General features: G+C 44.8%; 1 protein-coding gene across 1 annotated transcript in view; it reads right to left on the bottom strand.

The window, feature by feature from the left end:
- The window catches only part of LOC134344153 (coiled-coil domain-containing protein 158-like), a 163,438-nt gene that overhangs the window by 55,572 nt on the left and 87,558 nt on the right, over positions 1-20,308 (bottom strand). The window contains exons 12-13 of the mRNA XM_063043481.1: positions 19,792-19,989; positions 18,295-18,810 (exon numbers count right to left, since the gene is read on the bottom strand). Coding sequence (XP_062899551.1) covers positions 18,295-18,810; positions 19,792-19,989 — 714 coding nt within the window. The remainder of the gene's footprint in view (positions 1-18,294; positions 18,811-19,791; positions 19,990-20,308) is intronic.

Here is a 20,308-nt window from a genome sequence, read left to right as displayed (position 1 = left end):
ATTTTCACCTATCATAAACACTGCACATTGGCATACATGTCATATTTCCACTAATTACTTTTATAAGGTACATTTAAGACCACATTAATGCCAAAGAGAGCATTTTATGGCATTGAACCCTGATGTAGACTATTCCATCCAGTTGTTCATATCTAAACAATTATAAAAGCAGCAATAAACTTGGGTACACATGAAGGTCCCTTCCCTTTGATATTATAGTGGTCGTAGTCTACATCCTTAACTTCCCACCCCATCACCACATGGCTAGAAGAAAAAAGTTTAAATTCACAGAAGGATCAAAACTCCTCATCAAATTCAACTCCACTTCTCCACGACTGTATCTCCTGGGGTTCCAACAGATCCTCACATGGACGGGGCTGACCCATTTCTCTCTGTAAGTATCACCTACAATAATATGTTCAACACATTTCTTCCTTGTCCACCTTATCACACTGCCTTCTCACTTTGGATGTCTATTTACTTATTCCAGTTCTATTTGGTATTTTTTAAAATATCTTCTCAACCTGTTTTTCTTCCTACTTATTTTCATAGAGTCACAGGAACATACAGCACAGAATATGGTGTTCCGCTCCACCTCATCCATCATGCCATACGCTTGCCGGCATTAAGCATTCCTCCATTCCCCTCCCCTCCAATTATTTGTCTAAACACCTTTTAAATGCAGTAATAGTATCTGCCACCATTACCTTCTCTGATAGCTCACTGCAAATATTCACTCCAGTATGTATGAAAAGTTACCTCTCAGATTAAACCTGTGCTCTCTTATTCTAGACACCACTACTCTAGTAAAATTATTCTGGCTGTCCTTCCTATCTTTGCCTCTCATTATTTTGCAAATCTCTGTAAGGGGACATGGGATAGGATGGGTTTTTTCCTCACTGGAACTAGCACCCCACAATCTCCAATGTTCCAGTGAGGATAAATCCAATCTATCCTATCTCCCCTTATCACTACAGTGCTCCATTCCAGGCAACATCCTAATGAATCTCTTCTGCACACACCCTTTCTCTGTGTGGTGACCTGAACTCAAAGACAATACTCAAACTACATTCTAAACAATTCTTATATCAATGTTTTAGTACAACTACAACATATCCTAATTCTTATATTCACTGCCTTGGCCTATGAAGGCATACAACTCATTACTCTGTTCAGCTGTTACTCAACTTTCAGGGAGATATGGATTTGCATGTTTAATTTGTCTATTTGTTCTACTTAATTAGCTTAAACTGCAAGTTTCCTCCTTCACACCAGACCTCCTAACTGTCCGTTTTCCAATTAGACCATAAAACCTTAAGACATAGGAGCAGAATTAAGCCATTCGCCCCGTTAAGTCTGCTCTGCCAATGTATCATGGCTGATTTATTATCCCCCACAACCCCTGTAACTTTTGTGATGACAAACCAAGTTATCAGAAGATCGATGCTGATGAGAGAGATAAGGGAGACAAATGGAGAAACATTCAAAATGTTAATGAGAGAGGAGAGAAAGATAATGAAAAGAGACACCAGTCCGAGTATTAACAGACCGGTTGCTTTGAACCTGAACTGTTTGAAGTTTGATGGACAGGCGATACCCCAGCAGGGGGATAAAAAGTACAGGTTCGCTAAGGCAAGACAGACACCACGAGATCACGAGATAACGAGACCCTGGAAAAGTGGTGTGCCCCCACAAGTTGGTGAGAGTTTGGAGGTCTGGTCGCGGGAACCGACCATAGTCGCACAGGGTGAAAAGGTACGATCAGCGGGAACCTGGTGTGTGTGTCCGCCCTTGCCTGGGTGCCGGGTTCACCGCGGAAGAACGGTCGTATCCGGAACAGAGGGGTCACAGTCGGTGACCACAGAACACATAAAAGGGTTTGCCCGAAAGCTAACTGCAAAGAACAAAGGTCTGTCTGAATCAGATTTGCATATCTCCCTCTCTCTCTCTCTCTCTCCAACGGCACAACAGCGATTACTGCGAACTGTACTAAGCTGAACTGAACTCTGCGTCACTTGAGACTATCATTTTACCCCTAGACTGCGACAGAGCTTGTTTGATTCCTATTACCCTAGTTCTGTGTACATGTGTGTTTTGTCATTGCTAACCTGTTGCATTTATATCCTTACGATTAGAGTACTGTGTTACTTATTTCTTTAATAAAACTTTCTTAGTTCCAGTAATCCAGACTCCAACAAAGTGGTCCATTTCTGCTGGTTTGGCAACCCAGTTACGGGGTACGTAACACTTTTGATACCCTGACTAATCAAGAACCTGACAACCTTGGCTTTCAATAGTCATTGTCATAGTCATACTTTATTGATCGCGGAAAAAATTGGTTGATGCGAACCTTTCATAATCTTGCATCATGTTATCCTTTTGTCCTATCCCAGACATCCCACCTCTCCTGGAAGTTCCAGGAGTCTCCCACATCTTAATAGTGGCTCCCTGATGCCCGCAAATTATATACAATATCCCGGAAATCAATTTTTTTGAGAACGAGCGAGCGAGTGAGCGCGCACGTGAGAGAGAGAGCGCATGCGCTATGGCAGAGTGTTCCAAAAAAAGAAAATATAAAACATATGTCACCCCAGACTACACTAAAGTGTACCCCTGTCTAATAGGGGTCAAAAATAATGACAGTGTTGCTCACTGCACTGTTTGCAACAGGGACTTTTCTAATGCCCATGGTGGGTTAAGACTGTAAAAGACATGTAGAGGTGAGTTTAACAGGTGTCATTCGTTCATTAGTATAGCTAACATTATTTAAACTAGCTGGTTAGCTGCTAAGGAGCTACTCTATTGCAGACATCCCACCTCTCCTGGAAGTTCTGGGAGTCTCCCACAAATTGATGGTGCTATCTCCCTGAAACGGGTTTTTGCAGGATGGGATGTCTTGCTATCCCTACTCCACCCCTTTACCTTCTATACGTCTTAAAACTAACCTGTTTTTCTTTTGTCAACGTTGACAGTAACTTTAAGACATTAACTGCTTCTTTTTCCACTGACACTGCCTAATCTCCCAATTTCATTAACCTTCTCTAAGAATGTAATTCACCACAAATTTCCAGCAGCATAGTTTCAACAGTTTTACACATCGCACAGTACAAGTAGAATTCTTGCGTTTATCAGTCCAGTAACCCTGACTAAAACAAACTGCCTCACTTACAATTGTGGCATAAAACTCTAGCAGGTGATTAATTTATCTGTATATCTGTCCTCAGTTTACCTCCAACAAGATGAATCTATAAATAAATTCTGTTTGAAGCCACCATAATTGGAGCCTCTGAAAGCTGAATACAATAATATCAAGTCTTTGCTGAGTGCCAAAAATTCTCAGTTGCACTAACAGTCCTCTCCATTCACACATCAAATGTAAATCATTCCCTGAACAAACAACTACAGAGGATGTGTGTGTGTTTGTTTAAGAGACCATCAGCTTACTTTTATACTTTTAATCACTCTTACCTATATTTAACTACTCTCACTGTTTGTTTTAATTTTTATACATGGGATAACAGAACACAGAAAGAAATTGTACCTGCACCAGCTTCTGAAGGAGGACTCTCCTCCTTGCTCATAACCCTGAATTGAAAGGTCCTCCCCTTCATTTAATTTCCTTCTCAAGTTAATTCCAATTCTGTTCCCTTCATTATTTCTGATACCTATTTGAATTATTTCTCATTGCATGAAATTATTTCCTTCATAATCACCTCCAGTTCTTTTGACAATTACATTAAATTTGTGGCCCATTCTGACTTTGTAAACAGTTTGTCTTTATTCACTCTACAAAAACCCTTCAAAAGTTTTGAATACTTCAGTCATTATGCTTCTCTCGTTCAATGAGAACGACCAGTTCCTTGGTAAACTGAGGTACTGACATCTCCCTTATCCAAGAAACGACCATTCACTACAATTCAGCTTTGTGTCCCTTTGATAGTATTGAATTCTCCTTAAATTCCGGTCAAGGTGACACCAGCAAACAAAAATTCCTTGGGCGACATCTTCCAGATGGCCAATCTCCTCCATTATTTCACTTTCTCTACATCTTCTGCTTGTCCTTTTTGTCTTGATTGTGTTTTGGAAACCGTTGGAGCCTGTGACGTGCAGTTTGGATCTAGTGCTCTGTTGTCCCTGGAGAGAACGAGCTGCCTCGTGGATAAGACCACAGATAGGGCAAGGGGCCATGATCAACTCCATTTTGAAGCACCAAGGATGACTGAAGCATTGAGGCGAATGCGGACGAGTCTGCAGTCACTCTGAATGGAGGCCATGGGGTTGACAGTGGTCGGAAGCCAGATTGGCACAACGTTTGGGCCCAGCATGGTGGTCGCTCTTCACAGAAGGACTGAGTTTGTGCAGCTGCTTTCCTCGATGCTGACGGAAGGACAGTTTTGAAATTCTGAGATTATACATGATTATTGGACTGCAGTATATATTGGTCTCCTTCAGTTTTTGGTGGTTTGTTTCTTGTTGCCGATTGGCAGGTGGGTGATATGTTACTTTTTAGGCAAGGGAGGGGTTTAAGATTTGAGGTCTGACATTCTTGTTGGTGTTTTTCTGTGTGGGCGATCTTTTAGTTTTTGTGTGTGAGAAGGGGGCTGGGGATTTGATGCTGTTGTCGCTGTTCTTCTTTCCAAGGGAGGGGTTTGGGTTGTGATGTTATTGTCACTGATTTTTTGTGCAAGGGTGGGGGTTGGGCATTTGGGGTTTTTGATGTACGAGCTGCCGTTTTCTGGATGGGTGATCTGTTAGTTTTTGTGCAAGGGAAGGGACTGGTGGTTGAGGTTTGATGTTCTAGCCGCCGTTTTTCGTATGGGAGATCTGTTACGTTTTTGTGTGAGGGAGGTGGTAGAGGCTTTGGGGTTTGCGAGTTTTGTTTCTTTATCTTTTTCCTTTTCCTTTTTGTGGGGTGGGGGGGAGGGTTGATGTCTTTTCTTCCACCAGCTCCCATGGTTTTTCTGTATTTCGTGGCTATCTGGAGAAGACGAATATCAGAGTTGTATTGCACATGCATACATTGACAATAAAATGAACCTTTGAAATTCCATGGCTTGAAATCTGTTAGTAGGCATTTGCTGCTACTTTATCAACAATCTTTTGAAAATCCAAATGTAAATTATAAAACCTCTTGGATACTCCATCAAAGTACTCAATTTAAGTAGTCAATTACACCGAGGAAAAGTATGCATCTTTCAACAAGATAATTTAGAGCCTTATAAATTCTTCATTCCATTTATTAATATCAGACTACTGACCCCTACTCTTACATTTTGTAGGTGTTGCTATTGATTCTAATGTTGATACTTAGTTTCTCTGGGTCTATCTTATGTCCCTATTCATGCCTCATTACCACCACATTTATCACTATATTTTTGTTTAATCGTGCTTCCTTTTTACTTACTTCTGGTTTTTTTCTCACTGCATCAGGTAGAAGGTACAAGAGGCTCAGGACTTGAATCACCAAAAACACCCCTCAACCATCAGGCTCTTGAATAAAAGTGGATAACTACACTCATTTTATTTCTGGTGTTCCCACAACCAATGGCGTCACTTTAAGGACTCTTTATCTTGTTATTTCATGCTCTCACAATTTATTTATATTTGCATTTGCACAGTTTGTTGTTCATTGACCCTGTTTACAGCTACGGTTCTATAGATTTGCTAAGTATACCTGCAGGGTTGTATGTGATGACATTTATGTTCTCTGGTAATACATTTTACTTTGAACTTTCTTCCCCACCTCCTTCAGAGTGGCTTAAAAACTTGGTGCAACAATTTTATTTTCTGATAAAGGATCACTGAGTAGAAATGTCTGCTCTGTTCCCTCTGCAATGTGGATTGGCCTGCTGGGTATTTACCGCATTTTCTACTTATACAGTCAGGAACAGTATGTCTTTAACAGATCTATGATGGATTTAACTTGCTTAGCCATTTCTTACTGCGGACAATTGAACATATCAGGGTTTTCCCCAGTGAATACTACATTGAAAAGCCTTAAACTGAGACCTGACCATTTTTTTCTTTTTTCGTACAGTATTATAGTATGTCATCTAAATACCCCTTGTCCTATGGCCTCCAGCTCCCGATCCAACAGAGGATGAAAATTGTGCTCGGAACCTTTGCAATTTTTACCTTTCCTCTGCAACCAGTCATATTCCAATTATGTGAACTTCCTACCTTGATCTGTTTTTTAATGTTCTGCTTCTACAGTGTGGTAACAGCAGCAATCTTCACTTTAGTGAGGACAGAATAAAATACTCATTGGTTATCCCAGTCATAGCCTGTTCCTGAAGAAAATTATATTCCTCCTGCTTCCCAATCTGCACAACCCATCTTGTTGCTACTTCTGTTGAGCTTTTATGAATTTATGAAAAGATATAAGGGTTCCATTTTATCACCCGCTAATTTATTCTTACTTTTTTTTTAAACTCTATTTCATTATTTCATATATTCAGTCAGTTCTCCATTGAAATAAGAAACAGGTATTTGTCATGAACTACTTTGTTCATTTTAACCACCATGTCTTCACTCTTTACGAAACTCATTTCACTTTCATCTCATTTCATAGTAATATCCTTTTAGAAACCTCTTTTTGCCCACTTACTGTTTGTCCTGCTAATCTTTCATTCCAATCTACCTGGGCTAGATCCACTTGCAATCTACTGAAACTTGATTAATAATTTGTTCTTTTTTACTTGCTCTTTTCCATGATTATTGATACTATGATAATGAATATCATTAAAACAGCTCAACTCAGAATCAAAGAAGTTTAGGGCACAGAAGGAGGCAAACCTATTTCTTCCATGCAGACCAAAATAAGAAGCTATTTGAGTTATTTCAAACTCTCAACCTTAATTCTGTAGATGACACTACTTCAGTAGCTTATCTGGCTACTTTTCTGTTTCTATCATGATCTCACTCAGTTGATTTCAAACTTTACAACTTCTTGGATGAAAACATTTTTCCCCAATTCACCAATATTCTTTGATCTTAAGTTCCATTCTACCTCATATATTTCCCAAAACATTTAAAAAAAGTACACATGTGCAATTTCAGGAACAGCTCCAGGTGTCCTTCATTTTCCCTGTAACTTCAGATAATTTAAATTATACTTGCTTGAAGTTCAAAGTTCAAAATAAATTTATCATCAAAATACGCATGTCATGACCTGGAAAAGGGGACCAAGTGTACTGTATCTAAGTTTGCTGACGATACTAAATTGAGTGGAAAAGCAAATTGTGCAGAAGATACAGAGAGTCTGCAGAGAGATATAGATAGGTTAAGTGAGTGGGCAAGGGTCTGGCGGATGGAGTACAATGTTGGTAAATGCGAGGTCATCCACTTTGGAAGGAAAAATGAAAGAGTGGATTATCATTTAAATGGTAAAAAAAATTGAAGCATGCTGCTGTGTAAAGGGACTTGGGAGTGCTTGTGCATGAATCACAAAAGGTTGGTTTGCAGGTGCAGCAGGCTATCAAGAAGGCAAATGGGATGTTGGCCTTCATTGCTAGAGGGATTGAATGTAAGAGCAGAGAGGTTATTCTGCAACTGTACAGGGTACTGGTGAGGCCGCACCTGGAGTACTCTGTGCAGTCCTGGTCTCCTTACTTAAAGAAGAATATACTGGCTTTGGAGGCAGTGCAGAGGAGGTTCACCAGGTTGATTCCAGAGATTTGGGGGGGTTAGACTATGAAGAGAGGTTGAGTCGCCTGGGATTGTACTCGCTGGAATCCAGAAGAATGAGAGGAGATCTTATAGAAACATATAAAGTTATGAAAGTGATAGATAAGATAGAAGCAGGAAAGTTGTTTCCACTGGTAGGTGTGATTAGAACAGGGAGACGTAGCCTTGAGGTTCAGGGGAGTAGATTTAGGGCAGAGATGAGGAGGAACTGCTTTTCCCAGAGAGAGGTGAATCTGTGGAATTCTCTACCAATGAAGCAGAGGAGGCTACCTCGATAAATATATTTAAGAAAAGGTTGGATAGATCTTTGCATAGCAGGGGAATTAAGGGTTATGGAGAAAAGGCAGGTAGATGGAGCTGAGTCCATGGCCAGATCAGCCATAATCTTACTGAATGGTGGAGCAGGCTCGATGGGCCAGATGGCCGACTCCTGCTCCTATTTCTTATGTTCTTATGTCACCACACACAACCCTGAGATTCATTTTCTTGTGGGCATACTCAATAAATCCATAATAGAATAATATCCATAATAGAAACAATGAAAAAGTGCACCAACTTGGGGGTTCAACCAGTGTGCAAAAGACAACAAACTGTGCAAATACAAAAAGAAATAATAATAAATAAGCAATAAATATTGAGAAAATGAGATGAGTCCTTGAAAGTGAATCAAAGATTCAAAGTACGAAGTATATATAAAGTATACAACCCTGAGATTTGACTTTCTCACAGACAACCATGAAATAAAGAAAACCAGGGAACCTGTTCAAGGAAAAACATCAAACACCCCCCACCACTCCACACACAAAAAAAAACAAGCAAAACAGTCAGAATATAAAAAACAAAATGGAAAGAGTCCAGGCACATTTTAGTTCAGCTCAGTGTTTGTCATCTGTAGGCCGTCCCGTTTCAAAGTTGCCCAAAGCAGCAACAAAAAAAGAGGAATGACCAGAAACCAGAAACACATCATAACATGAACTAGGGTCCATTCCACAAACCGCGTCGATTAAACCTTGCCCAAGAACTCTGGCACTGTCCTCCGACAGCATTGGTGGAGAGACAGAGACGGTCACACACAGTCACCTTCTTCCAGCAGCACCAAGAGGGAGGCGGGCAGAGGGCGCTGAACACTTGCTTGCCTTCTGCACTCACCTCAATGATTTCAGTCCCCCTCGGTGCTTTAATCGACAAGATCAGTGAGAAATGGAGTTGCACCCCAGCTCCAAGCTTCCTCATGGAACCCTCACGGAGAAAGCAAAGCGCCAGAATGCTTGATTGGCTTGAAAACACACCACCAAAATGTAGACTGCAAGTGCTAAACAGTAGATCATAGGCTCCAGCAGCAACAAAACGATATTTGAAAGAAACAGTCATAAAAGAAGTGAAGGAAGTAGTTTTGTGAACCGCCTGGAGCACGTGGCCCTTGGTAGCCTTCTATGTTTATTGGTTATGGGGGCATTTCAATGATGGCGTGAGTGAAATTGAGTGATGTTATCCCCTTTGGTTTAAGAGCCTAATGATTGAGGGGTAATAATTGTTCCTGAAACTGGTGGTGTGAGGCCTGAGCCTCCTGTACATTCTTACTGTACGGGGTCTTTTCTTTGTTACATTTAAAATGGCGACTTTGTTATGTTAATCTGGGGAATGCGGCTTTGTTGTGCTTTAACGCTGAAGAGAGTTTGCACTAACAGTTTGTTTTACTTTAAAATGAGATAACAGGATTCTATTAGCCAATGGGTGGTTATGTATCGTTCTGTTTTCGGATACCATGCTGTATGATATGACTGTGGACTGAGTTTTGGCGGGGAGTCGGAAGAGAGACGAGGAAGACCGCGGACGTGCGGAGAGGCTCCGGTCGATCACTCAGGGTGGTCCCGAGCCGTGAGTCGACGGAATTCGGTTGGTCGTCTGACGTCGAATTGAGCTCCAACGTAGCGCGCAAAGAACTTGGACTTTGATAAGTGTTGGTGCCTTTTTTTTTCATTATTTTCCTCTCTGTATCAAATGTATATTAATGTCATAGAATTAGTAATATCTATAAAGTGTATTTGTTAAAATTTACTGGGTGTGCTGGCTGATGATTGATGTTTGTGGTTGATTCAGGCGGCGACTGACCCTGAGGGGAGTGTTGAAGCAGGTGCTGGGCTGGTTTTCCCATAGACATACACGAGCCAATATAACGGAACGTTACAAGTGGGGGCTACCGTCCGGGATTTGGACTTTTCGGGAAAGTTGTACTTGTTGTTGCGGTAAGTGGTGTGAAGATGGATCGAGATAAGATTGTAAGTTGGTGTGAATTGGAGGAGGTACCGGTGAATCATGCGTGTGGTAAGCGGGGTCGATTATCGCATTCCGGCAGAGGTACTGGTGCGAGGGTTGAGTTTGATTAAAGGTATCGGGCAGGTAGAACTTGTAGCTAGAAGGGGTGGGAAAGAACTGGAGTCCAGCTGGATGTTGGTGCGGACGAGTGCCGACATCATGACTTTAGAATTACCAGCGACAGTCCACGTCCAGGGGGAGGTGGCGCCGTGGGGTCTCCACACTCTCCCCAAGGACGCAAGTGAGGAGGTGCTGGAGGAGGAGGAGCTAGATGAGGCCCCAAGGGAGGTGCCAGTAGCCAGGGGTGGAGGTGTGGAGTGGGAAGGTTTGGCCAGGCCCGGCCCCCATGGGCGGGATGAGACTGCCGAGTTAACGGCTGCCATTACCTCCCTGGCGAGAAGGGTTGAGGGGCACCGCCCAAAGCTGAGAATTTTCTCAGGAGCCAAGCCCACCCCGGAAGGGGAGGATGACTATGATAGCTGGGTTGAAGATACATCCCAATTGTTAGAGGTGTGGCCAGTTTCGGATGAGGAAAAGAGACAGCGATTGGTGGAAAGCTTAAGGGGCGGGGCGGCCCGGGTGGTCCGTGATCTGAGAGCAGCACGCCCCGTGGCTTCCCTATCGGAGTGTTTGGACACTTTGGAGGAAGTGTTTGGACTGTTAGGAGATCCCTGGCGGCATTTAGCGGAGTTTCAACGGATGGGGCAGAGAAGAGGGGAAAAGCTCTCAGACTATGTTTTCAGGCTGGAAGGAAAGCTTACGGGATTGCTGCGACGAGGGATAGTGAGGGAGGACGAGGTGTCGGAGTTAAGGATGAGCCAGATATGTGGCAGTTCCCGGGAGGATGACAGGGTGGCTTGGAGTGTACGGCAGTCATTTAAGCAGAGCCCCCCTCCATCATTCGGACAGCTGATCCGAGAGGTACGGGCCGAGGAGTGTGCTTTGGGCCGACCAGGGGGCTCGGACCCTCTGGGATGGTCTTCAGCGGTTCAGGAGGTGGTAGTCGGGGTGAGACCAGAGAAATCCAAGGGGTCTCCGGGGGGCCGTATCGGGAGGAGAGAGGCGGCGAGTAGTGGGTGCTATAACTGTGGGAGAGAGGGGCATTTCCGCCGGGAATGTGAGTGGCCGGGGGCGTGCTACCGCTGTGGGGAAGCTGGCCACTTGCGGAAGGATTGTGAGAGACGAGATGCGCCGAGGGGGGAGGGCTCCCGGGCCACTAAGAAGGGAGAGGTGTCGGGAAACTTAGGAGAGGCTCAGTGAGGGAATGGACTGGAGTCTCGGGAGGAACACGTTCCCAGAAAACCGCTATGGAACCCCGGAAAGAACAAGCCCAAATTCCTGATGGACTGGTGGGGCCCCGTTCCAGCATGTCCCTATAGATAGAGGGAATCTTTGCGAAAGCCATCCTTGACACCGGGTCGCAGGTTACCTTACTGTACCGGTCGTTCTACAACAAATATCTGAAACATTTGGCAGTCACTCCGTTTAAAGCATTGGAGATTTGGGGCATAAGTGATGGTGATTACCCGTACGATGGATACTTGTCAATGAGATTGGAATTTTCGGAGGGAGGTGTGGGAGTATCGGAAGCCTTTGAGATGCTGGTGTTGGTTTGTCCGGACCCGGTGGAAACCAGTGGTGCTGCCCTGTTGGTGGGGACTAACTCCCCTCTGGTGCGACGGCTCTTGGGAGCCTGTAAGAAGAAGGGCGGGGAGAACTTTCTGGAGACCCTCTCGGTGTTCCCAGCTGGATCCTGAGTGCAAACGAGGGACGGTGTGGTGCACTCAGGCGAGGCCTAAGGTGATACGGCCAGGGGAGGCAGCATTAGTGATGGGGACCCCCAGATTCCCCGGATTACCGCTGGGCGAGGCCCTGCTAGTAGACGCCCCCGACGACCTGGAAAGGGAGTCCCGGTTCCCGGCTGGGGCGCTAGTGAGACCTGAATTGCAGAGGCCCTCAGCTGTACAGGCACAGCGGATGGGGGTGATGGTAAGGAACATAACGGAGAGGGAGGTCACCTTTAAGCGCAGGATGCCCCTCGCGCACTTGTTCCCGGTGACGGTGTTGTCCAGCGCCCCCGTGAAGCCCACTGGAGGGAAACTATTGGGAAACGGGGGGCGGCTGATCGAGGAGGCCTTTAATTTTGAAAACTCCCCTGTACCGCAGGAGTATAAAAGCAGGCTGGTGGAGAAGATGCTGAAGTTAGGGGGTGTCTTTTCTCAGGGCGAGTTTGATGTAGGGTGTTCCAAGAGCACTCGGCACACCATTCGGGTAACAAATGACACCCCGTTTAGGGAGTGGTCGCGGCGGTTGGCCCCAGCAGAGGTGGAAGATGCCAGTCACGATGGTCTGGGGGCTGTTCTGTACCAGGAACAAGGAAACGGATTGAGGCCGGTAGCGTTTGTCAGTCGGAATTTGTCGCCATCTGAGAGAAACTATCCCACTCACAAGCTGGAGTTCTTAGCGTTGAAATGGGCGGTGGTGGACAAGTTGAGTGACTACCTATATGGGGCCCAGTTTGAGGTGAGAACTGATAACAACCTCCTCACTTATATCCTGACCTCGGCGAAGCTGGATGCTACTGGGCACCGGTGGTTAGCAGCCTTGTCTGCCTATGAGTTCAGCCTGAAGTACTGCCCGGGGAGTCGGAACATCGATGCAGATGCCCTGTCTCGTCAGACGCACGACGAGTCGGGCACGGCCGAGGAGTGGAAGAGTGTCCCTGCCCCGGGTGTAAAGGCCATGTGTCAAGTTGGGAGCGACGAGGAAGTAGGAGCACAGATGGGAACGGATCGGGCAGTAGATCAACTGGGGGCTGACGATGACGCGCTGCCCACTGTTTACTGTAATGTGACTGCTCTGAGGAACAGGCAGCTGCCGGAGTTGAGTCCCCAGGAAGTAGAGGCGGCTCAGCGTGATGACCCAAGCATTGGCACTATATGGTACGCGGTTAGACAGGGTGATATGGGGCAGGTGGAGAAGGTGAAGCATGCCTCCGTTCCCCTACTACTGAAGGAGTGGCCCCGGTTGAAGCTGAAGAACCACGTCCTGTACCGGGTCACGTCGCCTCCGGACCACCCCCGGCGCTGGCAGCTGGTCATGCCTGAGAAGTATTGGGAGACTGTGCTCCAGGCTCTACATGATGATTCCGGGCACTTAGGGGTAGAGAAGACCTATGGATTAGTCAAGGACTGGTTTTACTGGCCCCGGATGAGGGGAGAGGTGGAAGAATACTGTAAGACCTGTAGCCGTTGCGTCAGGAGGAAGACCTTGTCTGCGCAGGCGGCCCCGTTATCCCACTTGCAGAGTGTGGGACCCCTGGACCTGGTGTGTATGGATTTCCTGTCTATTGAGCCAGACACCAGCAACACCACGAATGTCTTGGTCCTCACGGATCACTACACTACATATGCGCAGGCTTTTCCTACTAAGGATCAGAAAGCGACTACAGTGGCGAAGGTGTTATGGGAGAAGTACTTTGTTCATTATGGCCTTCCCCGGCGGATCCACAGTGATCAGGGACGGGACTTCGAGAGCAGGCTTATACATGAATTGCTGGATATGCTTGGGGTTGAAAAGTCCAGAACCACTCCCTATCGCCCTCAGGGTGATCCTCAACCCGAGAGGTTTAACTGGACCCTGCTGAACATGCTCGGCACCTTAGAGATTGGACAGAAGAGTAAGTGGAGTCGGCACATCGCCCAGTCGGCACGGGGTCTTTTCTTTGTTACATTTAAAATGGTGACTTTGTTATGTTAATCTGGGAATGCGGCTTTGTTGTGCTTTAACGCTGAAGAGAGTTTGCACTAACAGTTTGTTTTACTTTAAAATGATGATAACAAGGTTCTATTAGCCAATGGGTGGTTATGTATCGTTTTGTTTTCGGATACCATGCTGTATGATATGACTGTGGACTGAGTTTTGGCGGGGAGTCGGAGGAGAGACGAGGAAGACTGCGGACGTGTGGAGAGGCTCCGGTCGATCACTCAGGGTGGTCCCGAGCCGTGAGTCGACGGAATTCGGGTGGTCGTCTGAAGTCGAATTGAGCTCCAACGTAGCGCGCAAAGAACTTGGGCTTTGATAAGTGTTGGCGCCTTTTTTTTTCATTACTTTCCTCTCTGTATCAAATGTATATTAATGTCATAGAATTAGTAATATCTATAAAGTGTATTTACTGGGTGTGCTGGCTGATGATTGATGTTTGTGATTGATTCGGGCGGCGACCGACCCTGTGGGGAGTGTTGAGGCGGGTGCTGGGCTGGATTTCCCCTAGACATACACGAGCCAATATAACGGAACGTTACATTACTGATGGCAGCAGAGAGAAGAGAGCACGTGGTGAGGGTCTTTGATGATGGATGCTGCTTTCCTGTGACAATGCTTCCAGAAGATGTGCTCAATGGTAGAGAGGGCTTTACCTGTGATGGACTGGGCCTTTTCCATTACATTTTGTAGGGTCTTCTGCTCAAGGGCACTGGTGTTTCCATACCAGATTGTGATACAGCTAGTCAATATAGTCTCTGCTACACATCTATAGAAGCCTGTCAAAGTTTTAGATGTCATGCTGAATCTTCCTGGCTGACAGAGGGGATACCAGATCACGCCATCAAGCCCTCTAGGTTCTCCCTGCTCCAGGCAGACAGGTCGAAAAACCTCATTGGGAAGAGTAAAGGAGGAGGGGTATGCTTCATGGTCATTAATGCTTGGTGCAACCCCCAGAATGTGCATGCGCTCAAATCCTTTTGTTCCAGACCTGGAATACCTGGTACTGCTGTGCAGACCCTACTGTCTGCCTAGGGAGTTCACAGCTGTTAGCACCACAGCGGTGTACATTTCACTGCAGGCTGATACTGACCTGGCTCTCAAGGAACTGTGTGAGACCATCACCATGCTGGAGACTGCACACTCAGAGGCTGCCTTCACCACGGCGTGACTTTAATTGAGCGTCGCTGATGAAAGTCTTTCCAAAGTTTTATCAGCACATGCAGGTGGGCACTAGTGGAGATAACACACTTGGCCACTGCTACACTCCCTTCAGCAACGCTTACAAAGCTCTCCTTTGCCCAGCTTTTGGAAAATCAGATCACTCTTTGATCCTGCTTCTGTCAACATACAAGCAGAAGCTGAAACAAGAGGCAGCCATTGCTAAAGCCATCCACTGTTGGTCAGACCAATCAGCCTACATGTTGCAGGACTGCTTCGATAACATCGACTGGAATGTCTTCCATGATGAGGATGTCTCCGAGTTCACGGATGGAGTCACGTGCTTCATCCGGAAGTACATCAACGATGTTGTTCTCCAGAAGACAGTCAGGGTCTTTCCGAACCAGAAGCCCTGGATCAATAGTTCTGTGCGAGCAGCATTTAGAGTGCGGCATCAAGGCTACATCGCTGGAGATCAACTAGAGCTCAAGAAAAGCAGCTATGATCTGCGTAAAGCTATCAAGGCTGTGAAACAACAATAAAGGGAGAAAATTGAATGAAAGTTCACAACGAACATACATGACTTGTAGCAAGGGCTGCATACCATCACAGACTTCAAAGCCAAACGTTGTGGTGCTGCCAACATCGTGGCCTCTCTCCCAGATGAGCTCAATCGCTTTTACGCTCGGTTCGGTGTCACTAACTCTGAGCCTCCGAGGAAAGCCACCGCTACAACCTGCAACCTGGTCATCTCTGAGGCTGAGATACGCAGATCTTTCCAACAAGTGGACAGTCACAAGGCTGCGGGACTGGACGGCATCCCAGGGTGAGTACTCAGGATGTGCGCAGCACAATTAGCAAGTGTGTTTAGACATTTTAATCTCTCCCTATCCCAGTGTAGAGTGCCCTCCTGCTTCAAGTTATCCTCCATTGTCCCTGTATCAAAAAAGACCAAGGTAACATGCCGGAATGACTGGCCTCCTGTCACACTCACCTCAATAATAAGTGAATGCTGGTCAAGGATTACATCTGCAGCTTGCTATCACCCAAACTGGACCCCCTACAATTCGCCTACCGACACAACCGATCGACTAATGTCACAATAGCCACTGCTCTACATACCGTCTTTACACATCTGGAGAAGAAGAATGCTTATGTGAGAATGCTGTTCTTGGACTACAGTTCAGCATTCAACACCATAGTTCCATCCAGGCTCGACAAGAAGCTCAGAGGCCTCGGCCTTCACCCTCCCTTGTGCAGCTGGATCCTGGACTTCCTGTCAGGTCACCAGCAGGTGGTAAGAGTGGGCTCCCTCACCTCCACTCCTCTGACTCTCTATACAGGAGCCCCTCAGGGCTGCGTACTGAGTCCCCTCCTTTACTCCCTGTATACCCATGACTGTGTCGCCACCCACAGCTCCAATCTGCTAATTAAGCTTGCCGACGACACGACATTGATGGTCCTCATCTCAAGCAATAACGAGATGGCCTACAGGGAAGAAGTCATCTCTCTGACACAGTGGCGTCAAGAAAATAACCTCTCCCTCAATATCACAAAAACAAAGGAGCTAGTTGTGGATTACAGGAGGAATGGATATGGCTAACCACTATTGACATCAATGGATCTGGGTTGAGGGGGTAAACAGCTTCAAATTCCTCGGCATCCACATCTCCGAGGGCCTCACGTGGTCTGTACACACCAGCTGTGTGGTGAAAAAGGCACAACAGTGCCTCTTTCACCTTAGACGGTTGAGGAAGTTTGGTATGGGCCCCCAAATCCTAAGAACCTTCTACAGGGACACAATTGAGAGCATCCTGACTGGCTGCATCACTGCCTGGTATGGGAACTGTACCTCCCTTAATCGCAGGACTCTGCAGAGAGTGGTGCGGACAGCCCAGCACATCTGCAGTTGTACCCATGATTCAGGACATTTACAAGGACAGGTGTGTAAAAAGGACCCTTAGGATCATTGGGGACCCAAGTCATCCCAACCACAATCTATTCCAGCTGCTACCATCTGGGAAGTGGTACCGCAGCATAAAAGCCAGGACCAACAGGCTCTGAAACAGCTTCTTCCACCAGGCCATCAGACTGATGAACTCATGCTGACTTGAGTGTACTCTATATTACATTGACTGTTCTATTTATTGTAAATTATTATAAATTACTATGATTGCACATTTAGATGGAGACGTAACGTATGGAGACGTAACTCCTTATGTATGTGAAGGATGTAAGAAATAAAGTCAATTCAATTCAATAAATGTAGAAAATAAATTGCTTATATATTCCTGAATACATAAAAATACTGAACTGCTTCATCATATAAACAAATATCATTCACAGAGTTAAATCTGGTCCAAGACTCTCAAAAAAGCAACAGGAGTTTCCCCACCAGCACCACTTCCCATTTACTTCACAAACAGTAAATGGGAGAAATGAGTGTGGGGTTCCACAGCTCCAAATACACAATCACTGAACGTGGTGTTGCAGGCTTTGAGCTATAAATAAAACAAACCAAACACAGGGATTAATTTCTAGAAGAATAGAACTGAAATCAACCATGTCAAAGTTATATTGAATATTTGGTAAACTGTGGAGCCTTCTATTAAAAAAAATAGATTGGCAATGGGGAAGATGCAAAAAGATGTCTGTAGATTGGAACCAAAATTCAGAGGTTCTGGGAAATATTGAATAAGCTGGGGCTCCTTTGAGCTAAAGACTGAACAGTGTCTTGAAAGAGGTCTTGAAGATTATGAAATGATTAACTGGGTAAGTATACTGACAAAACATTTCACTTCTGTGGGAGCTCAGAATTCAGGGTCAATAAAGTGTTCAAATGAATAATTCTTGGGGACCTACTTAAGATGTGGAAAGGATGTTTCCCATCGTGAGGGAGTCTTGGACAAGAGGGCACAGCCTCAGGATAGAGGGGCGTCCATTTAAAACAGAGATGTGGAGAAATTTCTTTAGCCAGAGGGTGGTGAATTTGTGGAATTTATTACCACAGGCAGCTATGGAGACCAGGTCATTGGGTGTATTTAAGGCAGAACTCGATAGGTTCTTGACTGGACACAGCATCAAAGGTTACGGGAAGAAGGCCACAGGGAGTGGGGCTGAGGAGGGGGAAAAAAGGATTAGCCATGATTGAATGGTGGAGCCGACTCGATGGGCCAAATAGCCTAATTCTGCTCCTACGTCTTATGGTCTTAATTAGGGGGTGGTCAGAACATGAAACTTGCTGCATATGAAATAGTTCAGGTGATTTTACTGTAGACTCAGCAAGAAAAAGAAGAATTCATACTGGTAGCGTTAAATGGGGAAGGGTATGAGTTGTCCACTTCTTGTCATATATAAATATTATCTGACCTTTAACTCTTGCATCTTCTGTTTCTGGCAATCAACTTCCTTCTGGAGTTGCTTTCTTTCAGCTTGCAGTGCCTCAGATGCAGAACTCTGCTGCGATGTCATTTCAGCAATGTTTTCCATTTCTTGTCGCAGAACAATTAGCATGTTGCCTTTTTCACTCAGCTCCTGCTTCAGTGAATCATTCTGACTCTGCATTTCCTTTACGCATCTCACAGCTTCTTCAAACTGATCACAAATGCTCTCCTCTGCTATTTTCATTCTTTGGATTTTCTGGTTCTTATCCTCAATTTCAAGTTGCAGTTTATTGTTTTCCACTGCTGCATTTTCCAGACATCTTTCCCTTTCCTTTAAAGATTCTTTCAAGTGACAGATACTTGCTTCGGTTTTGTCAATTTGCTGTTTCTTCTTATTAAGCTCCTCTCCAGTTTTACAAAGCTGCTCTCTACAGGTCTCATATTGGTTGACTAAGGCTGTTATTTTCTGTTGATCTTCATTCCTTTGCTCATCTGCAGATGCCTAGCATAGAGCATAGAAAATTATCAAGATCTTTCAGCAGACTGTGTTCTTAAGTGAAATGGGATTGTACTGATTGCGGTCTTTTATCTAACTTTTCAGTTTACTAAAAACCTTCACCAATTTTGAAGCAAGTACATTCAATAACAAATCATTCTCAACACAGTATTTAATCAGTCACTTGTATTATTCCCCCAGGATCCAACAAGATTGATCTGCTCTCAACAAATGCAGTAGCTCCTGTCCTTCAGCATCAAACCATGAAAGGCTTCAGCATTAAAATGTAAGAAGCAACACTTCCCACTAAGTTTTATTTATTTACAGTGCGGAATTCAGTCCTACTGAGATGCGCCACCCAGCAACCCACAAATTTAGTCCTAGCCTAATCTCAGGACAATTCACAATAACCAATTAATCTGCTAACTGGTACATCTATGGACTGTGGGAAGAAACTGGGGAACCCAGAGGAAACCCACATGCACATGGGAAGAATGTACAAGCATTCTTACAAAGGACACCAGAATTGAACTCCAAACTCTGTCGCCCTGGGCTGTAATAGCATTGCACTAACTGCTATGCCACTGTGGCACCCTTTAACTATCGTGATGTAGTAGTACTCATAAGAACAACAATCACCCTGCATGTTGCATGGAGAGCTGGTATCTTAATTTCCAGCACTGAAGTCCTTTGTCCAGTGACTACATCACATGCATCGTCATTTTTCTGGCCCTCTGCCACTGAGAGAAATGGTGTAATCAAGAGATTTGGCAAAGATGTGAAAATCTCCCTAAAATACATTACATAAATTTAAGTTATGATTCGGAGGAATAATATGTTTCCATTTGCCACAACTCCATTTGACAGACAACCCAAATGTTCTTTTTCATTTCTAAACAGAACAACTTAATTTACTTCCCAGAGTGATTTTGTCAAAATTAAGACCAATTCATACAAACCATTAATTCTTGCTTATCATTGACTAACCTGATATTGTATGTAACACTGGCACTGTTCCTTAAGGCTCTTTATTACACCATCCAGCCGTTGAATGTCCTGATTTTTGCAATCAAGTTCATGCTGTAAGTTTTCAATGGAGATGCAATTGGTTGTTCCCCGATCCCACAGCTTCTGATTTTGTTCTTTGGCCACTTTGAGGTCCTCTTCAACTTTACAATTGTCAGCCTAAAAGTCAAACAAATGTAGTTCTGAATTTGAAAAACAAAGTAATTGAAGGAGATGGGCATCCTTGGTCCAGCCTATGAGAATATTCACTTGGCAAGGTATCATGAATATGTAGCAGGCACGCAAAAGCAACTTTCATCAGTTATAGTACCTCACCTTATGGTCAGTTCAGACCTTGCTTGCCTCCTTTACCTTCTTCAAAGGAAGATAAATGAAACACCATAATAAACTATACATTCAGAAAACTAGCAAAATGCAAAAAGAACAAAAGACGTCAGATGCTCTCGCAACACACATCAAAGTTGCTGGTGAACGCAGC

The sequence above is a fragment of the Mobula hypostoma genome, chromosome 3, assembly GCF_963921235.1.
Source record: "Mobula hypostoma chromosome 3, sMobHyp1.1, whole genome shotgun sequence".
NCBI classification, from domain to species: domain Eukaryota; kingdom Metazoa; phylum Chordata; class Chondrichthyes; order Myliobatiformes; family Myliobatidae; genus Mobula; species Mobula hypostoma.
The sequence above is the reverse complement of the archived record's forward strand: the minus strand, read 5'-3'. Positions and strand labels throughout refer to the sequence as shown.